Source organism: Bufo gargarizans, chromosome 1, assembly GCF_014858855.1.
Source record: "Bufo gargarizans isolate SCDJY-AF-19 chromosome 1, ASM1485885v1, whole genome shotgun sequence".
NCBI lineage: Eukaryota > Metazoa > Chordata > Amphibia > Anura > Bufonidae > Bufo > Bufo gargarizans.
In genome coordinates this window covers 179807662-179830049 of record NC_058080.1, presented here as the reverse complement: position 1 = coordinate 179830049, position 22388 = coordinate 179807662, and the positions used below count along the sequence as shown (strand labels likewise).

Below are 22388 nucleotides of genomic sequence, written 5' to 3'. Positions count from 1 at the left end.
GATTGGCCAGCGCTAGAGCAGAACAAGGGCAGACTCCGCCTACCATAACTTAGTGACTGAAATCTCTGCCTACTATAACTTAGTGAGAGGAGATACCGGCCGGCATAGTGGGAGAACAGAGTGGCGCCCGGGGATAATAGTAAGTGCAGTGAGATCCCCTGGTAGGGATCGACCGATTATCGGTTTTACCGATATTATCGGCCGATATTGAGGATTTTGACTGTTATCGGTATCGGCATTTATTTTGCTGATATTCCGATAACTTATGGGGAACACAGATCGCGCTGCTGTCAGCGCTCTCTGTGTTCCCTCAGCAGCACAGGGGAGAAGGAAGCAGTGTCTCCCTCCCCCTGTGCTGCTGCTGCCGCTGCCACCAATGAAAGGAGGGAGGACAAGAGGAGGGGAGGGGAGGGGCTGTGGCCACTGAGCCACCAATGAAGAGGAATCTCTCATTCATTCAAATTGAACAGGAGGCGGGAGATGCAGAATCACATAGCCGGCTCCCGGCCTCTATGAGCTGTAGCTGCGATCTGCGGTAGTTAACCCCTCAGGTGCCGCGGATCGCAGCTACTGCTCATAGAGGTCGGGAGCCGGCCATGTGATTCTGCAGCCAGCTCCCGCCTCCTGCATATGAATAAATGAGAGATTTATGTTCATTGGTGGCGCAGTGTGCCCCCCCCCAGTATTAATCATTGGAGGCGCAGTGCGCCCCCCCCCCCCCCCCAAACCCCCCAGTATTAAAAACATTGGTGGGCCAGTGCCCCCCCCCCCCACATTAAAAACATTGGTGGCGCAGTGCGCAAGCCCCCCCCAGTATTAATCATTGGTGGCAGTGGCCACAGGATCCCCTCTCCCCTGCTCCGAGCCCCAGCAGTGTAATCCTGGAGCTCCGATCGGTTACCATGGCAGCCAGGACGCTATTGAAGCCCTGGCTGTCATAGTAAGCTCCCTGCTGCTGTGTGCACAAAGCACAGAGCAGCAGGGACAGTGTGAGCTCCTATTCACCCTGATGGAGATCTATCAGGGTGAAAAGGACAAGGGTTCTAGTCCCTAACGGGGCTAAAAGTTAATTTAAAAAAAACTAACACAAAAAAAGTTAAAAAAATAAAAATAAAACACCAAAATATTAAGTATAAATGAAAAAGAAAGATTTACAAAAAAAACTACACAATAACAATAAACATTAATTTTCAGCAGATTTGTGTAGGATTTTTTTTTTTTCAAAAATGAAAATTCCCAGAATATCGATATAATAAATTATCGGCTATCGGCCTGAAAGTTCACAAATTATCGATAATCTGCCCTAAAAAAATAAATAAAAAAAATATTAAAAAAAATCAATATCGGTCGATCCCTATCCCCGGGCGCCACTCTCCATGTCTGTATTCTTAGTTCACAGTGTCATAATCGGTGAAAGGTCTTCTTTAAAGGGAACCTGTCACCAGGATTTTTTGCATAGAGATGGGGACATGGGCTGCTAGATGGCCACTAGCACATCTGCAATACCCAGTCCCCATAGCTCTCTGCGCTTTTATTGTGTTAAAAGACCGGAATTAGACTTACCGGTAATTCTGTTTCCATGAGATCATCACGACGGCATACAAGGAGATTGACCCCTGACCTCTGTAGGGGCAGGAACAGAGAAAGGTTAAATACCCTCCTCCCACCACCAACACCAGTGTTTCCAAAATCACACAGAGCAACCCGGTGGTGGAGAACAGTAAAAACAAGAAAAAAGGTATTACTCCATACCTTCTAGAGACCTGGGTAGGTCAAATAATTTGAATCAAGGGAGGGAATAACGTGCCGTCGTGATGATCTCATGGAAACAGAATTACCGGTAAGTCTAATTCCGGTCTTTCCATAGCATCATCACGACGGCATACAAGGAGATATAAAAAATATATCAGTCAAGGGGGGGCTACAGCCTGGAGGACTTTCCGCCCAAAGGACAGATCAGATGATCTGGAAAGATCCAGGCGATAGTGCTTTATAAAGGTATGAATGCTGGACCAAGTGGCCGCACGACAGATTTCCTCCAGGGAAGCCCCAGCTCTCTCAGCCTGAGGAGGAGGACATGGCCCGGGTGGAATGGGCCCTAATGTGGACTGGACATGTAAGATTTTGTAATTGATAACAAAAACTAATAGTTTCTTTGAGCCATCTGGCTATAGATGACCGGGAGGCTTTCTGGCCCTTAAGTCTTCCTCCGAAGAGAACTAGTAGGCTGTCCGACTTCCTAAACTTTTCCGTCACAGTGATATAGTTTAAGACTGCCCGTCTAACATCCAGAGAGTGAAATGTGGCTTCTTTGTCATTAGCAGGGTGTTGACAGAAGGAAGGTAGGGTAACTTCCTGGCTCCGATGAAAATTTGATACCACTTTGGGGAGAAAACCAGGATCCAGACGGAGAATTAATCTATCATCTAGAATACGGAGGTAGGGTTCCCTGATCGATAGGGCTTGCAATTCTCCTACTCTGCGGGCCGAAGTTATCGCAATCAAGAAGGCAGTTTTCAAGGACCATAATTTTATAGGACAGTCAGACATGGGTTCAAAGGGCGGTAAGGTAAGGCCTGTAAGAACGATGTTCAGATCCCAGGAAGGGACGCGAGCGGTGATCGTTGGGCGGAGCCTCGTCGCTGCCTTGATGAATCTTTTGATCCAACGATGACCGGCTATATCTTGGTCAAAAAAACAAGCCAGGGCTGAGATCTGGACCTTCAAGGTAGAGGGCCTAAGTCCCAGATCTAGACCTCGCTGTAGGAAGTCCAGTATTCTTTGGATGTTAGGTTTATGTAAATGTGGCGATTCATCCCCACTCCAAGAACAAAAACGTCTCCAGATCTTAAGGTAGATTGCTGACGTTACCTTCTTCCTGGAAGCTTTCAGAGTAGCAATAACTTCGTTTGATAGTCCCTGAAGTTTCAGGGTTTGGGACTCAGGATCCAAGCTGCTAATTTCAGAAACTGCGGGTTTGGGTGCAGAACTGGGCCCTGCTGGAGTAGGTCCTCCCGTACCGGAAGGGGCCATGGATCCTGTAGAGAAAGTCTCTGGAGAGATGAGAACCAACTTCTCTTTGGCCACAGGGGAGCGATCACAATCACCGTGGCCTTGTCCTGGAGAACTTTCTGCACCACCTTCGGGATTAGAGGAAGTGGAGGGAAGGCATAGCATAGATTCCAATGCCAACGGATGGCGAAGGCGTCTAATGTATGAGGCCTGTCCCTGGGGTTTAGGGAACAGAATGTTTCCACTTTTGAGTTGGCCCTGGTGGCGAACAGATCTACGTCGGGCAACCCCCATTTCCTTACCACTAACCTGAAGACTTCTGGACTTAGAGACCACTCTGTGTGATCGATCCTGTGGCGGCTGAGAAAATCTGCTTCTTGATTTAGTATCCCCCTCAGGTGAACTGCCGATACAGAGGCCACCTTCTGTTCTGCCCAGGCAAAGATCTTTGTTGCCAGCGCCTGAAGGGTTACGGACCGGGTTCCCCCCTGATGGGAGAGGTAGGCAATGGCTGTAGTGTTGTCCGATAGCACCTTTATATGATGATGACACAACATCTCCTCTGCCGCCCTCAATGCTTCCCAGACTGCTCTCAGCTCCCTGAAATTCGATGATTGGGATCTGATCGAATCTGGCCAAGTGCCCTGAAATATACGGTCCCCGACCTTTGCGCCCCAGCCGGACAGACTTGCGTCTGTTATTACCTGCAACTGGGGAGTCTTCTGCCAGGGATTTCCCCAGGATAGGTTCTCGTGGTTTTTCCACCAATTTAGGGACTGCAGAATCCGAGATGGAGGATTTACTTGGCGATCTAGAGAGGATTGGCACCTGTTCCAGACACTCAGTATCCAGGACTGAAGGGGTCTGAAGTGTATTTGACACCAGGGGACTGCCGGAATACAAGATGTCAGCAGACCCAGCATGCTCATCGCCTCTCTGATAGAGCAAGATCTTCTCTTTTGAAAGGACCTGACCTTTTGTTGGAGAACTGATATTTTGTCCCGAGGTAGGAACACTGCTTGCTTTCGGGAGTCCAGGATCATACCTAAGAAACGAACTTCCCTTGAGGGGGTGAGGACGGACTTTTCCTCGTTTACGATCCACCCCAGGTCGTCTAGGATGGAGAGAAAGACCTTCAGATTTGAATTGGTTTGGTTGCGACTTTCGCTGACCAGAAGGAAATCGTCCAAATAGGGGATTATCATGAGTCCCTGTCTTCGGGCGAAGGCAACCATCTCTACCACCACTTTGGTAAATATTCTCGGGGCAGACGAAATCCCGAAGGGAAGGGCTCTGAACTGGTAGTGATGGACGTTTCCTGATATATCCTGGATTGCAAACCGGAGAAAACACTGGGAGCTGGCGTGAATGGGAATATGGTAATAAGCGTCTCGCAGGTCTATAGTGCACATGAAGACGTCTTTGCTTAATAGAGGGATTGTAGATGTTAGGGTCTCCATCCTGAATTTCTGATAACGGATGAACTTGTTTAGAGGTTTCAGGTTTATGATCGTCCGAAAGGTACCTTCTTTTTTTCTGATTAAAAATAAAGTTGAATAAAACCCCTTGCCTCTTTCTAGAGGTGGGACCGGAGAGATTACATTCATCTGAAGAAGTTTCTGGACTCCTTGCCAAAGGTTCGTTTGGAACCGTGTCAGAGAAAATTTGTTTGGGGGTCTTGAAGACCACTCTATCTGATAGCCTGTACCGACTACCTTGGAAATCCAGGGGTTCTGGGAGATGGATTCCCATGATCCCAGGAATCTTGAGAGTCTTCCCCCCACTCCGGCGTCATTGCTTATCTGAAGGTTTCTGCTGGGAGAAGGACTGACCTCTTCCTCTTCCTCCTTTTGGGTAACTCCAACGCCCTGATTTCCCTTTTCCCCTGTAGCTCCTTTCTTGACCCGAGGGGGGGCGAAAAGGATACCGACGTTTGGAAGGGCGATCTTCCGGAAACCCCTTCTTCTTATCCGCGGCCTTCTCTAGGATTTTATCTAGCACCGGGCCAAACACGTATTCTCCGGAAAAGGGGATGGAGCAAAGCTTTAACTTAGATGTCTTATCCCCCGACCAACACTTCATCCAGAGGGCTCTCCTAGCTGCATTGGAGAGTGCTGCATCTCTGGCGGAGAACCGAACTGATTCGGCAGAGGCATCCGCCAGGAAAGCCGTGGCCGACTTTAAAAGGGGGAGAGACTCCAGAATCTGCTCCCTAGACGCTCTGTCTTTAATATGAGTTTCCAACTCTCCCAACCAAAGATACATGGACCGGGCGACTGAAGTAGCCGCAATATTGGTTTTAACGTTAAACATGGCCGCCTCCCAGGATTTCCTGAGGAGACTGTCCGCCTTACGATCCATTGAATCTTTGAGTTGGGAGGCATCCTCGAATGGAAGGGACGTCTTTTTGTTCACTTTGGCCACCTGTACATCAATCTTGGGAATTTCATTGAAAATTTTAGATTCCTCCGGATCAAATAGCAACCTATTTTTGAACGTTGCCGGGACTCCCAGTCGTTTTTCTGGGTCTGTCCACTCATCAAGGATCATATCCCTAATGCTTTCATTGATGGGAAACACACGGGTCTTCTTAACCCTCAGGCCCCCAAACATCTCCTCTTGTACCGAATGGGTACGTTGTACCTCCTCCACACCCATGGTCGACCTTACAGCCTTCAGAAGGTCGGACATTTCTTCCGTAGAAAAATAATATCTACGTCCATCGTCTTCTGAGTCAGAGACTCTCTCCCCCTCCTCCCAAGACTTAACAGAGTGGGCACTTTCCTCCGCAACGACTTCTATATCAGAGGGGGATGGGGATCTAGCCCGCTTCTTCTTTGGTTGCGGCAAATCGGGGGGATTAGCGGACAGGTGGGCCAGGGATGAACGGATCTCCTCCTGAATCATAGTTTTTAACTCCTCTTTTAGGGAGGGTGCCTCATCCCGTACGATATTTGAGATACAAGGCTTGCACAGTTTTTTGGGGTAGCCGTCAGGGAGTCTACTAGAGCAGGAGACACATTTGAGTGACTTCCCCATCTTTTTCGGGGTTTCTTTTGCCTAAAAGAGATGAAACGGCAAGTATAAGGGATATGGCCCACCAAGAGGAGGGTGGGGGGAGGGGGGGGGGGCGGGGTGGATGTAGGAGCCTGCGCCCTGCCGTAGCTGCACTGAGCATGTAGCAAGAGCCCGCTCCTCCTCCCCCCCCCCTAATATCATCGTGGGAGAGGGGGATCAACAGACTCCCTGACCCATTCATAAATACCCCCGAAGGGGACTCACCGTTAGAAGTGCTGGCGGCGGCTCAGCTCTGGGGGACCGCTCCGGTACCGACATGGTCGCCTCTTCCGAAAGGTAAGGGTTCCGCACAGTGGGGGACCGATCCTGGGAGCGTTTGTCCGGAGCAGGCCTCGGTTTTTAAATTAAGCTCCACGCTGCCGCCACTGACATCACTTCCGGGTCGCCGGCCGTGACGTCAAACATATGCGCCCAATGCGCCGGCGCGCACCCAGCTGCCGCGATGATGCCGGAAGGGAGACTGCGCCAGGGAACAGGCCCCGAAAATCGGGACGAGGTAGAGCCCCACACCCCTGCCCAGCGTTAGTACTGGACCGCGGGAGGGCAGGGGGACGCCATGCAGGATGCCGGCGATTTCTTAAGGTATCCACGCTGAATTCCAAGCTTCATCTCCCTGCATACAGGGAGACCTTTCTCTGCCCTGTCCTCTGTAGGGACAGGAAACACTGGTGTTGGTGGTGGGAGGAGGGTATTTAACCTTTCTCTGTTCCTGCCCCTACAGAGGTCAGGGGTCAATCTCCTTGTATGCCGTCGTGATGATGCTATGGAAAAACAGTTTTGATCCATATGCAAATGACCTGATATGAGTCCTGTATCAGGAGATGAGTCAAGCGGAAAGGAGCCCAGCACCGCCCCGTGTCCTCCGAATCTCCTCCTTGCTGGCTGACGTCACAGAGCTGGAGCGCCGAAATCTCGCGATGCGCAAGCTAGCGCATGCGCAGTGTCGGCATCATGTTCATTCCCTGTACTGGCATCAGCACAGGGAACGAACTACGTATGCGCTAGCTCGCGCATCGCGAGATTTCGGCGCTCCAGCTTTGTGACGTCAGCCAGCAAGGAGGAGATTCGGAGGACGCGGGGCAGTGCTGGGCTCCTTTCCGCTTGACTCATCTCCGGATACAGGCCTCATATCAGGTCATTTGCATATGGATCTAAACAGTTTTTTAACACAATAAAAGCGCAGAGAGCTATGGGGACTGGGTATTGCAGATGTGCTAGTGGCCATCTAGCAGCCCATGTCCCCAGCTCTATGCAAAAAATCTGGGTGACAGGTTCCCTTTAACACCGAAGAGGACAATATACTGCTACAGAGGGATCTGGATAGATTGGAGGCTTGGGCAGAGAAGTGGCAGATGAGGTTTAACACTGACAAATGTAAGGTTATGCAGAATATGCACATAGGAAGGAATAATGCAAGTCACCAGTACATACTAAGGCCGAATGCACACGGCCGTGTTCCGCGGCCGAGAAAACCCTGCCGACTGCTGGAGCGCACGGCGTCATGGGTTGCTATGACGCCGTGCGCTTCATGCAGCCGCTGCTGGACAGTAATACACTAGTAGTGTATTACTGTCCAGCAGCGGCTGCATGAAGCGCACGGCGTCATAGCAACCCATGACGCCGTGCGCTCCAGCAGTCAGCAGGAATCCCGGCAGGGTTTTCACGGCCCGCTCTCGGCCGCAAACACGGCCGTGTGCATTCGGCCTAAATGGTAAAACACTGGGTAACATTGACATGGAAAAAAACTTAGGAATTTTAATGGACAGCAAACTAAGCTGTAGAAACCAGTGTCAGGCAGCTGCTGCCAAGGCCAATAAGATAATGGGTTGCATCAAAAGGGGCATAGATGCCCGTGATGAGAACATAGTCCTACCACTTTACAAATCACCATTCAGACCACACATGGAGTACTGTGTACAGCTCTGGGTTCCTGCAAACAAGGCAGACATAGCAGGGCTGGAGAGGGTACAGAGGAGGGCAACTAAAGTAATAACTGGAATGGGTGGACAGTACCCAGAAAGATTATCAAAATTAGAGTCATTCACTTTAGAAAAAGACGACTGAGGGGAGATCTAATTACTATGTATAAGTATATCAGGGGTCAGTACAGAGATCTATCCCGTCATCTATTTATCCCCAGGACTGTGACGAGGGGACATCCTCTGTGTCTGGAGGAGAGAAGGTTTGTACACAAACATTGAAGAGCAGTGAGACTATGGAACTCTATGCCAGAGGAGGTTGTTGGTGATGGTGAGTTAAAAGCATTCAAGAGGGGCCTGGATGTATTTCTGCAGTGTAATAATATTACAGGATATAGCTACTAGAGAGGGGTCATTGATCCAGGGAGTTATTGTAATTGACTAATTGAAGTCGGGAAGGATTTTTTTTCTTCCCCTTAAAGGGAACCTGTCACCGGGATTTTGGGTTGCTAGATGGCCGCTAGCACATCCGCAATACCCAGTCCCCATAGCTCTGTGTGCTTTTATTGTGTAAAAAAAACTATTTGATACATATGCAAATTAACATAAGAGTCATATCTTACTTTTGTGACCAGAGAAGAGTCATATTTTCAAGCTCTGACTCATCTCAGGTTAATTTGCATATGTATCAAATCTTTTTTTTTTACGCAATAAAAGCACACAGAGCTATGGGGACTGGGTATTGCGGATGTGCTAGCGGCCATCTAGCAACCCATGTCCTCAACTCTATACACAAAATTCTCCTCTCCTTCCCCTACAAACGACCCCACCCAAAGCACCTGAAGGGAGGCGGATACAGCTCAACTCCAAAACAAAAAACTACACACGTGCTGCTAACCTGGCAGACCTCCGCACCTAATCTGAGCAGGGCATGACACTTCTCCTTTCTCTACCACAGCTCCAGCACCTCTCCTAATAACGCCCAGCTTAGTTTATAGCTCCTCCCACCCCTATCACTGCCACTGTTGCCGCTTTATCCACATGATAGGGGATAACTATTAGATCGGGGGGTGTCCTACCACTGGGACCCCCACTGATCACGAGAAGGGGCACCATACCCCTAGGAGCCGCTCTGAGATAGACAGTGGCTGGTCTGAAATGTGCACCACCGTTCCATCCATTTCTGGAGATAGCTGAGGAAGGTAAAAAAAGGCTCTGTCTTGAAGGGGTTAAGCAACAAACCACCTCTGGAAAACAGCAGTGTTCATCATCAGATGTACTTTTTTACTGTGGTTTTTCAGATGCCTTTTGGTTGCTCAGAACCACAACACAAACAACCTGTGTAAACTCAGCCTGAGGCCTCATACAGACGACCGTGTCTATATTGAGGTCCTCAAAACGCGGAGCAGCAAAACACGGACACTTCCCTTGTGCAATCCGCATTTTTCTCCCGCCCATTACCAAATTACTATCCTTGTCTGCAATACAGGCAAGAATAGGACATGTTCTATAACACGGATGCACACAGCACACATAGGACATTCATATCCAGATGACAACCCATTCAAAAAAATGAATGGGCTTCTGAGAAATTCACAAAAAATGCAGATTGGACACAAAATAAAGCCAAATTGCATGCGTTTTTCACGCATGTGAAGAAAAACTGCAGAATTACAATCTACATCTCCTAGCAACCATCAGCAAAAAAACACATTGCGCCCGGAGACTTTCTTTTTTTCACTCAAGCCCCATTCACTTCTATGGAGCCAGAACTGTGTGAATAGCGCACAATATAGAACATGCTGCGATTTTCCCTGAACGCAGAAATTATGCAATTGCACTGACCCATTGAAATGAATAGGCCAGTATTCAGTCCGGAGGCTACGTGCTCAAAATAAGAGGCCTTAGGTCTCGTTCACATTTCCGTTTTTCACTGACGTGTTCTGTCCACCTTTACTGCGGACAGCACACACACCCATTGATTTATGTGTCTGTTCACATTTCAGTATGTTTTTTTTACTAAATGTCAGTCAGTAAAAAAAAAAATTTAAATCACAGGGACATGCATTACTTTGATCCGTGATGCAAACTAAGCACACCCATTGAAGTCTATGGGTCCGTGAAAAACACTGACACACATCCGTGTTGTGTCTGTTTTTCACTGAAGACTAATAGGAGATTCTTTGGAAATTAATTTTCAGCTGAGCAACGTCAATGAATTACGGATGACACACGGATGGTACAAACGGACACACGGGCCAACCGCGGATAAAATGCGTATGCTTTAAATGAGGCTTTAGGGTTGATTCACATCTTATTAGGATACAAAAAGGCAGCACGCCATGTTCTTGTATTCGGTATTTTTTTATTCACTATAGAGTTAAAAAAAAAAAAAAAAATTATCTCCCATGCAGTGAATTCCGTAACGGGGGGGGGGACTATTTACTATTTTTTTTGCCCCCCCAAAAAATAATAATATAATAAAATGCGTATTGCACAAGGCTTTTTTTTGTGTTTTTATTTTTTGCATCTGAGATGGTGTTTGTATTATACCTTCAGTTTTTTATCACGCACGTGAAAAGCGCATTAAATCGCATTGCATCCGCACGATAAAAACTGAACATGATCGCATACAAAACTGAATGCCCTTGCTTGCGAAATCGCGCATTTTTCACTGAACGCATTCGCAACACATCTGGACCTAATCCAATCACGCTCGTTTGCAAGGGGCCTAAGAGTAAGCAGCACCTTAGGGCTCATGCACACGGGCATTGCGTCCAGCATTCACTTGAATGGGTCCACAATCCGGGAGATACAGTGCAATGCGATACAGAGGCGCGGATCGAAAGCACAGGGAAGCACTACGGAGTGGGTTTTCGGTCTGTGCCGCCGCACCACAAAAAAGTAGTACATGCACTACTTTTTTGCTGTGCACACCATCGGCTGCAGATCGCCGACCTCATTCATGTGAATGGGTCCAGCGTCCGCATACGGTGGCACTACGGTCAGTGCTCGTGCAGCATGTGCCCGGCTGGCATACATTCATGTGCATGAGCCCTTACACACATGTATGAAGCTGTATCTGCAGCCTCAGTGCTGACATGTGTCCCACTGAAGACAACAGCACCCACCCCACAGGAGGCAGACAAGCCGTTTATTTCCCGGTCACCATACTGGAAGTCTTGCTCCATCACAAGGAATAACATGCAGCACTGTACTAGACTGGTATCTACCCTGTGTCTCTGGCATGTTGGCAGCTGGTGCTGGCAGTCCTCGAGGATCTCCTGGCATGGCACTGACCAGTTTGCCTAACTTGCGCCAAGAACAAGAAACAACCACGTCTGCCGTCATGCAGCAAGGTCGCAGCCATATCTACCGGGCAGCAGCCAGGTCCTATCCGACAGGGCGCGCGATGACGTCACTGTCACGTGTCAGCAATGACGTTGTACCACGTGATCGCTTATTCCGTACGCGGCTGGCTCAAATGTGGGGAGGACGATAGCTCCGTGTGTTGTAAGGGTTCTGTCTGTGTAATATAAGGGGCAGGAGTCTGGTGAGGTGGTCGCTGTGTAATGATTGATAATGATGTGTAGTGGGGATGATATGTATGGTATGTGAGGTGGTGGGGATGATATGTAGGGTATGTGAGGTGGTGGGGATGATATGTATTGTATGTGAGGTGGTGGGGATGATATGTATGGTATGTGAGGTGGTGGGGATGATATGTATTGTATGTGAGGTGGTGGGGATGATATGTAGGGTATGTGAGGTGGTGGGGATGCCATGTAGGGTATGTGAGGTGGTGGGGATGATATGTAGGGTATGTGAGGTGGTGGGGATGCCATGTAGGGTATGTGAGGTGGTGGGGATGCCATGTAGGGTATGTGAGGTGGTGGGGATGATATGTAGGGTATGTGAGGTGGTGGGGATGCCATGTAGGGTATGTGAGGTGGTGGGGATGCCATGTAGGGTATGTGAGGTGGTGGGGATGATATGTATTGTATGTGAGGTGGTGGGGATGATATGTAGGGTATGTGAGGTGGTGGTGGGGATGCCATGTAGGTATGTGAGGTGTTAGGGGGTGAGGATGCCATGTAGGGTATGTGAGGTGGTGGGGATGATATGTAGGATATGTGAGGTATATTTCCCATGGATGATCATGAAATAAAATAGATTTGATAACTAGAGGTGTAGCTATTGGAGGTACAGAGGTAGCAGTTGCAACATAAGAAAACCAGTATTAAGTAGGGATCGACCGATATTGATTTTTTAGGGCCGATACCGATAATTTGTGAACTTTCAGGCCGATAGCCGATAATTTATACCAATATTCTGGGAATTTTCATTTTTGAAAAAATAAATAAAAAATTCCTACACAAATCTGCAGAAAATTTATGTTTATTGTTAATGTGTAGTGTTTTTTTTTTAAATCTTTCTTTTTCATTTATACTTAAAGGGAGTCTTTCACCTAAAATGACCATTATACACCGCGGCACCTGAGGGGTTAACTACTGCAGATCGCAGCTATTGCTCATAGAGGTCGGGAGCCGGCTATGTGATTCTGCAGCCAGCTCCCGCCTCCTGTATATGAATAAATGAGAGATTAAGCTTCATTGGTGGCGCAGTGGCCACAGCCCCTCCCCTTCTCTTCTCCTCCCTCCTCTCATTGGCAGCAGCAGCAGCACAGGGGGAGGAGACACCACTTCCTTCTCCCTTGTGCTGCTAAGGGGAACACTGAGAGCGCTGACAGCAGCGCGATCTGTGTTCCCCATATGCTATTGGAATATCGGCAAAATAGATGCCGATAGCGTTCAAAATCCTCAATATCGGCCGATAATATTGGTAAATCCGATAATCGGTCGATCCCTAGTATTAAGGCTACATTCATACCTGCGTTTGGTGCGGATGTGTCTTGTATCTGCACAGACGGATCCGCACCGATAATGCAAACACTTGTATCTGTTCAGAACGGATCCGTTTGCATTATTCTATTAAAAAAAAAGTCTAAGTCAAAACGGATCCATGCTGACTTACATTGAAAGTCAATGGGGGACAGATCCGTTTTCAATTACACCATATTGTGTCAGTGAAAACGGATCCCTCCCCATTGACTTAGATTGTCAGGATGGATCCATTTGGCTCCGCATCATCAGGCGGACATCAAAACGCTGCAAACAGCGTTTTTGGTGTCCATCTACACAGCGAGAATGGAGGCTGAACAGAGCCAAACTGATGCATTCTGAGCGGATCCTTATCCATTCAGAATGCATTGGGGCTGAACTGATCTGTTTTGGAACGGATCTCTTAAGCCGACCCAGAAATGCTAGTGTGAAAGTAGTCTTACATTTTAAGTCAGGACGGATCCGTTTGGCTCCGCATCGTCAGGCGGACACCAAAACACTGCAAGCAGCATTTTGGTGTCCGCCTCAAAAGCGGAGCGGAGACCAAACGCAGCCAAATTGATGCATTCTGAATGGATCCTTATCCATTCAGAATGCATCGGGGCTGAACTGATCCATTTGGACCGCCTGTGTAAGCCCTGAAACGGATCTCACAAGCGGACCCAGAAACGGCATTGTGAAAGTAGTATAACATTTTCACTGGGGCCCAGGAATTTCACACTACATTTCTGTTAAAGAAGCACTCCGGGAATTGTTTTTATTTGCCTATATAGTGCAGGATAGTCCGTTATTATAAAGAATAAGATATTCTTATGTATACCTGTTATATTTGAAGTGTAATTTGTGGGTTGGCAGCCACCTTGATTCATTCTCCACATATATGGTTTTCCTAATGAACCCTACATTTCCCATCATGCCTGGTTTTGTAGGGACAGAGGGGCCGGAGTACCACCATACTGCACTGCTTTGAGTTTTCTGAGACAGCTGCTGTCGTCTCTAAGAATCTGAATCACAGTCTTACGGCTCATTCACACAATATTATTTCCACCTCATCACCATGACGGCTACGAGGAGATTGACCCCTGACCTCTGTAGGGGCAGGAACAGAGAGAGGGTTTAAATCCCACCACCAACACCAGTGTTTTCTGTCCCTACAGAGGACAGGGGCAGAGAGAGTCTCCCTGTGGGGAGATGAAGATGGTTCTTTTCCTGGCACCTACCGGTGTTCCCCCTGCCCTCCTGCGGTCGGCGTACTAATGCTGGGCAGGGGTGAAGGAGGGAGGCCGAGTGTTTCCAATTAACGAAAATATTCGAGACATGGTTCTGGACGAATGGTCCAACCCTGAGAAACAGTTGGGGGTTTTCAAATCCTTCAAGAACCGGCTACTATTTGATTCTAATGAGGGGAAGATCTTCAATGAGACTCCCAAAGTGGACATTCAGGTCGCTAAAGTTAATAAAAAGACTGCTTTGCCCTTTGAAGATACCTCACAGTTGCGTGACCCTATGGATAGGAAGGCGGATAGTCTCCTGAAGAAATCATGGGAAGCGGCCATGTTTAATCTAAAAGCTAACATCGCGGCCACCTCAGTAGCTAGGTCCATGAGGTTGTGGCTTGACGAGTTAGAATATCACATTAGAGATAATACCCCAAGGGAAGAGCTACTTAGGTCCCTCCCCTTATTGAAGTCCGCCACAGCCTTCATGGCAGACGCCTCGGCCGAGTCTGTTAGATTCGCCGCAAAGGATGCTGGGCTTTCCAACGCTGCCCGCCGTGCCTTGTGGATGAAGAGCTGGTCGGGCGACAATACTTCATAAATGAAGCTATGCTCCATCCCGTTTTCAGGGGAATATGTTTTTGGCCCGGTATTGGACCGTATCCTTGAAAAAGCCGCAGACAAGAAGAAGGGTTTCCCTGAGGAAAGATCCTTTAAAAGGAAATATCCCTTTCGGGCCCCCTCTAGCCAGAATAAACCCTTCAGGGATAAGGGAAAGTTAGGGCGTTGGAGCTATCCTAAAGGGGGCAGGGGTAGAGGTAACCCCTCCTCCTCCCAAAGTAAGTCCTCCAACAAACAATGACGCCAGCGTGGGGGGGGAGATTGAGGAAATTTCTGACTCCGTGGGAGTCCATTCCCCCGAATCCTTGGGTCCGGGACATCATAAAATTCGGTTACCGAATCAAACTTTCCTCATCTCCCCCAAACCGCTTCATCATTACGAATCCAAGCTCCTCCAGTATTAGTATAAAAATTCTACAGGGAATTTAGAGCCTTCTAGCTATGGACGTGATAGTACGGGTCCCTCCTTCTCAACTGGGGCAGGGCTTCTATTCAAGCCTTTTTCTGGTGGAGAAGAAAGAGGGGTCTTTCCGTACAATTATAAACCTGAAAGCCTTGAACAAATTCATAACTTATCGAAAGTTCAGGGTGGAATCCCTAAAATTCCCGATCCCCTTAATAGGGAAGAACGCCCTGATGTGCTCAGTAGATCTTCAGGACGCCTACTACCACGTCCCAATTCATCCGGAATCCCAGAGGTTCCTAAGATTTGCTATCCAGGACCACAGGGGGGTAACCAGCCACTTCCAGTTTACGGCCCTCCCCTTTGGGATATCATCTGCACCCAGAATCTTTACGAAGCTGGTAGTCGAGATGGTAGCCTTCCTGAGACACAAGGGACTAGTGATTGTTCCATACCTGGACAACTTCCTCTTGGTTGGGAACTCAGAGGACAATCTGAGATCAGACTTACTAACCTTCCTATCTCTCATCCAGGATCTAGGATGGTTGGTGAACCTGAAAAAGTCACATCTTGTACCTTCCAGCACTATCCAGTTTTTAGGGGTCATCCTGGACTCCCGGGCTCAACGTACCTTTCTTCCACCAGACAAGATCAAAAGCCTCCAACTGAAGATTTGTCGGTTTCAGAACAGGAGGTCTTGTCCAAGAGGGGAAGCCATGAGCCTCCTGGGCCTTCTTTCATCCTGCATCCCGTCTGTTCCCTGGAGCCAGTCCCACTTTCGATCTCTTCAGCTATGGATCCTCAGATCTTGGGACAGACGACAGTCTTCACTGAACCACAAGGTTCTGATCCCCCCCTGCGGTGAAGTTCTCCCTGAACTGGTGGAAATGTTCAGCCAACCTGTCCTTGTGAGTCGCCTGGGAGAAGACCCCCTACATCCAAGTTCTCACGGATGCAAGCGAAAAAGGATGGGGTGCGAAAGTGGGAGATCACTTCTTTCAGGGCTCCTGGATTCCGATAACCCTATCCCAATCTTCCAACTTCAGGGAGCTGGAAGCGGTCCGAAAATCTCTGAAGGCGGCAGAAGCCCTCCTTGTGGGTCATCACATTAAAATTATTTCCGACAATACGACGACGGTGGCGTACCTTTCTCATCAGGGAGGCACGAGATCGGAGAAGCTGATGTCCATCGCAAGAAAAATCTTCGTCTGGGCAGAGTCCCGCGTGAGGTCCATCTCCGCAATTCATTTGAAAGGGATACTAAACGTGGAGGCAGACTATCTCAGTCGCCAGTTGATAGAGCACACTGAATGGTCTTTGAATCAGGACGTGTTCCAGACTCTGGTGGAAAAGTGGGGCACTCTACAGGTGGACCTGTTTGCTTCCAAGAAGAACGTAAAGGTGCCAACGTTTTGTTCATTGAACCCTCGAGACAACCCTTGGGCTCTAGATGCGCTGACGATTCCTTGGGACTGGGATCTCTGCTACGCATTCCCACCCTTGCCTCTGCTTCCCAGGATAATTCAAAAGCTCAACCTAGAAAACTCGACTCTGATCCTAATAGCTCCCTATTGGCCGAAAAGGAGCTGGTTCCCTTCCTTAAAGAACCTATCGATAGAAGACCCATGGCCTCTTCCCTCCAGGAGGGACCTTCTTCATCAAGGGCCGATACTTCATCCAAACTCGAGTTTCCTCAAGTTATCTGCCTGGATCCTGAAGTCCAGGTTGAGATCACAAGGGCTTTCTGATCAGGTGATTTCTACCCTAAAAGCAAGTAGGAAGAAAGTTACCTTCTCTATATATCTGAAGATCTGGAAGCGTTTTTGTTCCTGGAGCGGCAGTCCTGCCACAAATCTAGAGCCACCCAACATCCAGAAGATCTTAGATTTCCTCCAGCAGGGACTTGAATTGGGTCTCAGGCCTTCCATCCTGAAGGTACAGGTCTCGGCCCTCGCCTGTTTTTCTGATCAAGATCTAGCCAATCATCACTGGATCAGGAGATTTATGAGAGCTGCTTCCCGACTTTGTCCCTCCTTGAAAACCAGGATCCCCAATTGGGACCTCAATACGGTGCTCACAGGCCTGACCCTCGCCCCGTTCGAGCCCTTGGCCAGTTGTTCTATCAAACACCTTTTTCTAAAAACCGCCTTTTTAGTGGCCATCACGTCTGCAAGAAGGTTAGGCGAAATTCAGGCTCTATCCATTCAGGAACCCTATCTCCGCATCACCGATGATCAAATTGTCCTAAGATTAGATCCAGGGTTTCTACCTAAGGTAGTATCAGACTTCCACCGTAACCAAGAGATAGTATTACCTTCCTTTTGCAGTAATCCCTCTAATGATAGGGAGTCTAGCTTCCATTCTCTGGATGTGAGACGCTCAGTCCTGCGATATCTCGAGGTATCTAAAGATTTCCGTAGATCCAATAACCTATTTATCCTTTTCTCAGGTAAGAATAGGGGTCTAAAAGCCTCCAGGTCCTCCTTAGCTCGGTGGATCAGGGATTCCATTTCCTATGAGTCTCAGGGCCTTCCTTGCCCCACAAATTTGAGAGCCCACTCTACTCGAGCTATGTCCTCCTCCCAAGCCGAGCGGGCAGGAGCTTCCCTGGATGATATCTGTAAAGCTGCTACCTGGTCTAGCATTCACACCTTCACTAAGCACTTTAGGTTAGACATATCCAGTTCAGACCTGTCTTTTGGACGTAAGGTCCTTCAGGCGGTCCCCCCCCCCCAGGCTATAATTTTTTATATCTCCTCGTAGCCGTCGTGGTGATGAGGTGGAAAGCCGGAATTAGACTTATCGGTAATTCAGTTTCCACGAGATCACCACGACGGCACGTATTTTCCCTACCCCTTATTACGTTTTCCTGGGAGGTTATGAAGTAATACCCTCTTGATTTGTTATGCTTTGTTCTCACCACTTTTTTTGTCTCTGTAATTTTGGACACACTGGTGTTGGTGGTGGGAGGGGGGGGATTTAAACCCTCTCTCTGTTCCTGCCCCTACAGGAAACTGAATTACCGGTAAGTCTAATTCTGGCTTTTTTGCCCCCATCCGCTCCACATTTTTTGCGGGTCAGATGTGGACCCATTTACTGTGCTGTTCGATCTATGTGTCTGTTCTGCGGCTCCGCAAAAAAAAAAAAACATGTCCTATTCTTGTCCACATTACAGACAAGGATAGGACTGTTCTATTATGGGCCAGACATTACGTTCCACAAAATGCTGAACGCACACGGCTGGTATTCGTGTTTTGTGGACCGCAAAACAGGCAATGGTTATGTGCATGAGCCCCAAATATTAGACAAATTTACTATTCTGGTGCATGGACCTTTGTAAATTTGGAGCATCATAAATCCTGCACCAGATTTACACCAGCATTTTGTCCGTGCGTCACAGAACTGTTTACACCAGATATAAGTTGGCATAGTTTTACTCCTAAAATAAATCTTAGTAAAAATAACTATAAATAGATTAAAACAATCGAATGGAACCATGTTTTTTTTTTTTTTCATTCTTCCTAATGGCCCCTCATTAAAAGTAAAACCTTTTGTCTAAACTCAAGTAAGTGTGGTTTGCTTTATCACATGAATGAGACATTATACTGTATGGGGGCTACAAGGAGACATTATACTGTATGGAGTCTAAAAGGAGACATTATGCTATAGGGGGGCTACAAGGAGACATTATACTATATGGGGGCTACAAGGAGACATTATACTGTATGGGGGGCTACAAGGAGACATTATACTGTATGGGGGCTACATGGAGACATTATACTGTATGGAGGCTACAAGGAGACATTATACTGTATGGGGGGCTACAAGGAGACATTGTACTGTATGGGGGCTACAAGGAGACATTATACTGTATGGGGCGCTACAAGGAAACATTGTACTGTATGGAGGCTAAAAGGAGACATTATACTGTATGGGGGCTACAAGGAGACATTATACTGTATGGAGGCTAAAAGGAGACATTATACTGTATGGGGGGCTACAAGGAGACATTATACTGTATGGAGTCTAAAAGGAGACATTATGCTATATGGGGGCTACAAGGAGACATTATACTATATGGGGGCTACAAGGAGACATTATACTGTATGGGGGCTACAAGGAGACATTATACTGTATGGGGGGGCTACAAGGAGACATTATACTACATGGAGGCTACAAGGAGACATTATACTGTATGGGGGCTACATGGAGACATTATACTGTATGGGGGGCTACAAGGAGACATTATACTATATGGGGGCTACAAGGAGACATTATACTGTATGGGGGCTACATGGAGACATTATACTGTATGGGGGGCTACAAGGAGACATTATACTGTTTGGGTGCTACATGGAGACATTATACTGTATGGGGGCTACAAGGAGACATTATACTGTATGGGGGGCTACAAGGAGACATTATACTGTATGGGGGCTACAAGGAGAGATTATACTGTATGGGGGCTACAAGGAGACATTATACTGTATGGGGAGCTACAAGGAGACATTATACTGTATGGGGGGCTACAAGGAGACATTATACTGTATGGAGGCTACAAGGAGACATTATACTGTATGGGGGGCTACAAGGAGACATTGTACTGTATGGGGGCTACAAGGAGACATTATACTGTATGGGGCGCTACAAGGAGACATTGTACTGTATGGAGGCTAAAAGGAGACATTATACTGTATGGGGGCTACAAGGAGACATTATACTGTATGGAGGCTACAAGGAGACATTATACTGTATGGGGGCTACAAGGAGACATTATACTGTATGGGGCGCTACAAGGAGACATTGTACTGTATGGAGGCTAAAGGAGACATTATACTGTATGGGGGCTACAAGGAGACATTATACTGTATGGAGGCTACAAGGAGACATTATACTGTATGGAGTCTAAAAGGAGACATTATGCTATAGGGGGGCTACAAGGAGACATTATACTATATGGGGGCTACAAGGAGACATTATACTGTATGGGGGGCTACAAGGAGACATTATACTACATGGAGGCTACAAGGAGACATTATACTGTATGGGGGCTACATGGAGACATTATACTGTATGGGGGGCTACAAGGAGACATTATACTATATGGGGGCTACAAGGAGACATTATACTGTATGGGGGCTACATGGAGACATTATACTGTATGGGGGGCTACAAGGAGACATTATACTGTATGGGGGCTACATGGAGACATTATACTGTATGGGGGGCTACAAGGAGACATTATACTGTATGGGGGCTACATGGAGACATTATACTGTATGGGGGGCTACAAGGAGACATTATACTGTATGGGGGCTACAAGGAGACATTATACTGTATGGGGGCTACAAGGAGACATTATACTGTATGGAGGCTACAGTATAATCGGAGTCTGCCCTTGTTCTGCTGTAGCACTGGCCAATCGCAGCGCAGAGCTCACAGCCTGGGAGGTTATTTTCTCCCAGGCGGTGAGCTCTGCAATGCGATTGGCCAGCGCTACAGCAGAACAAGGGCAGACTCCGCCTACCATAACATAGTGACTGAAATCTCCGCCTACTATAACTTAGTGAGCGAAGATACCGGAGGGCATCGCAGGAGAACGGAGCGGCGCCCGAGGATAATAGTAAGTGCAGTGAGATCCCCGGGTGCCGCTCTACATGCCTGTATACTTAGTTCACATTGTCATAATCGGTGAAAGGTCCTCTTTAAATACTGGATCCGTTATTCCGGATGATTCCGGAAAGACGGATCCGGTATTTCAGTGAATAAGTCTAACGGATCCGGAAAAAAAGATATCCGTTTGCATACAGATTTCCGGATTCTAACAACGCTAGTGGGAAAGTACCCTAAGGGACGTTCACACTGCTTTTTTTCTGGTTGAATTTTGACTGAGACCATGCCGAAATTCCACTGGCGGCTGCATAGTTTTTGCCTCCCATTCTTTTTAGAACGGTGGTTTAAAACCCTTCTCGGAGAGGGCGCTTCATTATCTTTGATGCTGCCTCCTATTAAAAAGAATAAGAGCCAGAAACAGCACAGCTGCCAGTATAATTTCAGTACGGCATCCGCACAAAATTTCTGCTAAAGAAAAACTATGTGTCAGCTATTTGCCAGGCTGCACCTACTGACCCCCCATAAGGTCACATTTCCATTAAGACTAAGAAACATACAGCCTTTGTAATTCTCATGTATCTAGACCTCTGTATGGCCCTAACAAAGAAAGAGGTAAACTGCAAATACTTAGATCATATAAGTAATGACGATAATGTGGCATCAAATTAATAGTTTTGTAGAAAAAAGAGGGGAGGTGCACTGTGCAAGGGTGAGCAAATGAAAACAAGAAAATTATTTAGGAACCTCTAAAAAACTCAAATAGAGCAGAGTAATCTTTAGGCCTCATGCACACAACAGTTTTTTTTCACGGTCCGCAAAAACGGGGTCCGTGGGTCCGTGATCCGTGACCGTTTTTTCGTCCGTGGGTCTTCCTTGATTTTTGGAGGATCCACGGACATGAGAAAAAAGTCGTTTTGGTGTCCGCCTGGCCGTGCGGAGCCAAACGGATCCGTCCTGAATTACAATGCAAGTCAATGGGGACGGATCCGTTTGATGTTGACACAATATGGTGCCATTTCAAACGGATCCGTCCCCATTGACTTTCAATGTAAAGTCTGGAGTTCTTTTATACCATCGGATTGGAGTTTTCTCCAATCCGATGGTATATTTTAACTTGAAGCGTCCCCATCACCATGGGAACGCCTCTATGTTAGAATATACTGTCGGATATGAGCTACTTCGTGAAACTCAGATCCGACAGTATATTCTAACACAGAGGCGTTCCCATGGTGATGGGGACGCTTCTAGTTAGAATACACTACAAACTTTGTACAAGACTGCCCCCTGCTGCCTGGCAGCACCCGATCTCTTACAGGGGGATATGATAGCACAATTAACCCCTTCAGGTGCGGCACCTAAAGGGGTTAATTGTACTATCATATTCCCCTGTAAGAGATCAGGGCTGCCAAGCAGCAGGGGGCAGACCCCCCCCTCCCCAGTTTGAATATCGTTGGTGGCACAGTGTGCGCCCCCCATCGGGCCCCCCCTTCCTCCCTCTAATGTTAGAAATCGTTGGTGGCACAGTGTGCGCCCACCATCGCCCCCCCCCTCCCTCCCTCTATTGTAATAAATCGTTGGTGGCACAGTGTGCGCCCACCATCGCCCCCCTCCCTCCCTCTATTGT

General features: G+C 47.7%; 1 protein-coding gene across 2 annotated transcripts in view; it reads right to left on the bottom strand.

Annotated features, from left to right (window-relative positions):
* Positions 1-11420, bottom strand: part of GATB (glutamyl-tRNA amidotransferase subunit B) — a 187374-nt gene extending 175954 nt beyond the window's left edge. For both annotated transcript variants that reach the window (XM_044300354.1, XM_044300355.1), the window contains exon 1: positions 11243-11420. In XM_044300354.1, coding sequence (XP_044156289.1) covers positions 11243-11379 — 137 coding nt within the window. In that variant the 5' untranslated portion in view covers positions 11380-11420. The remainder of the gene's footprint in view (positions 1-11242) is intronic.
* Between the last annotated feature and the right edge of the window lie 10968 nt (positions 11421-22388).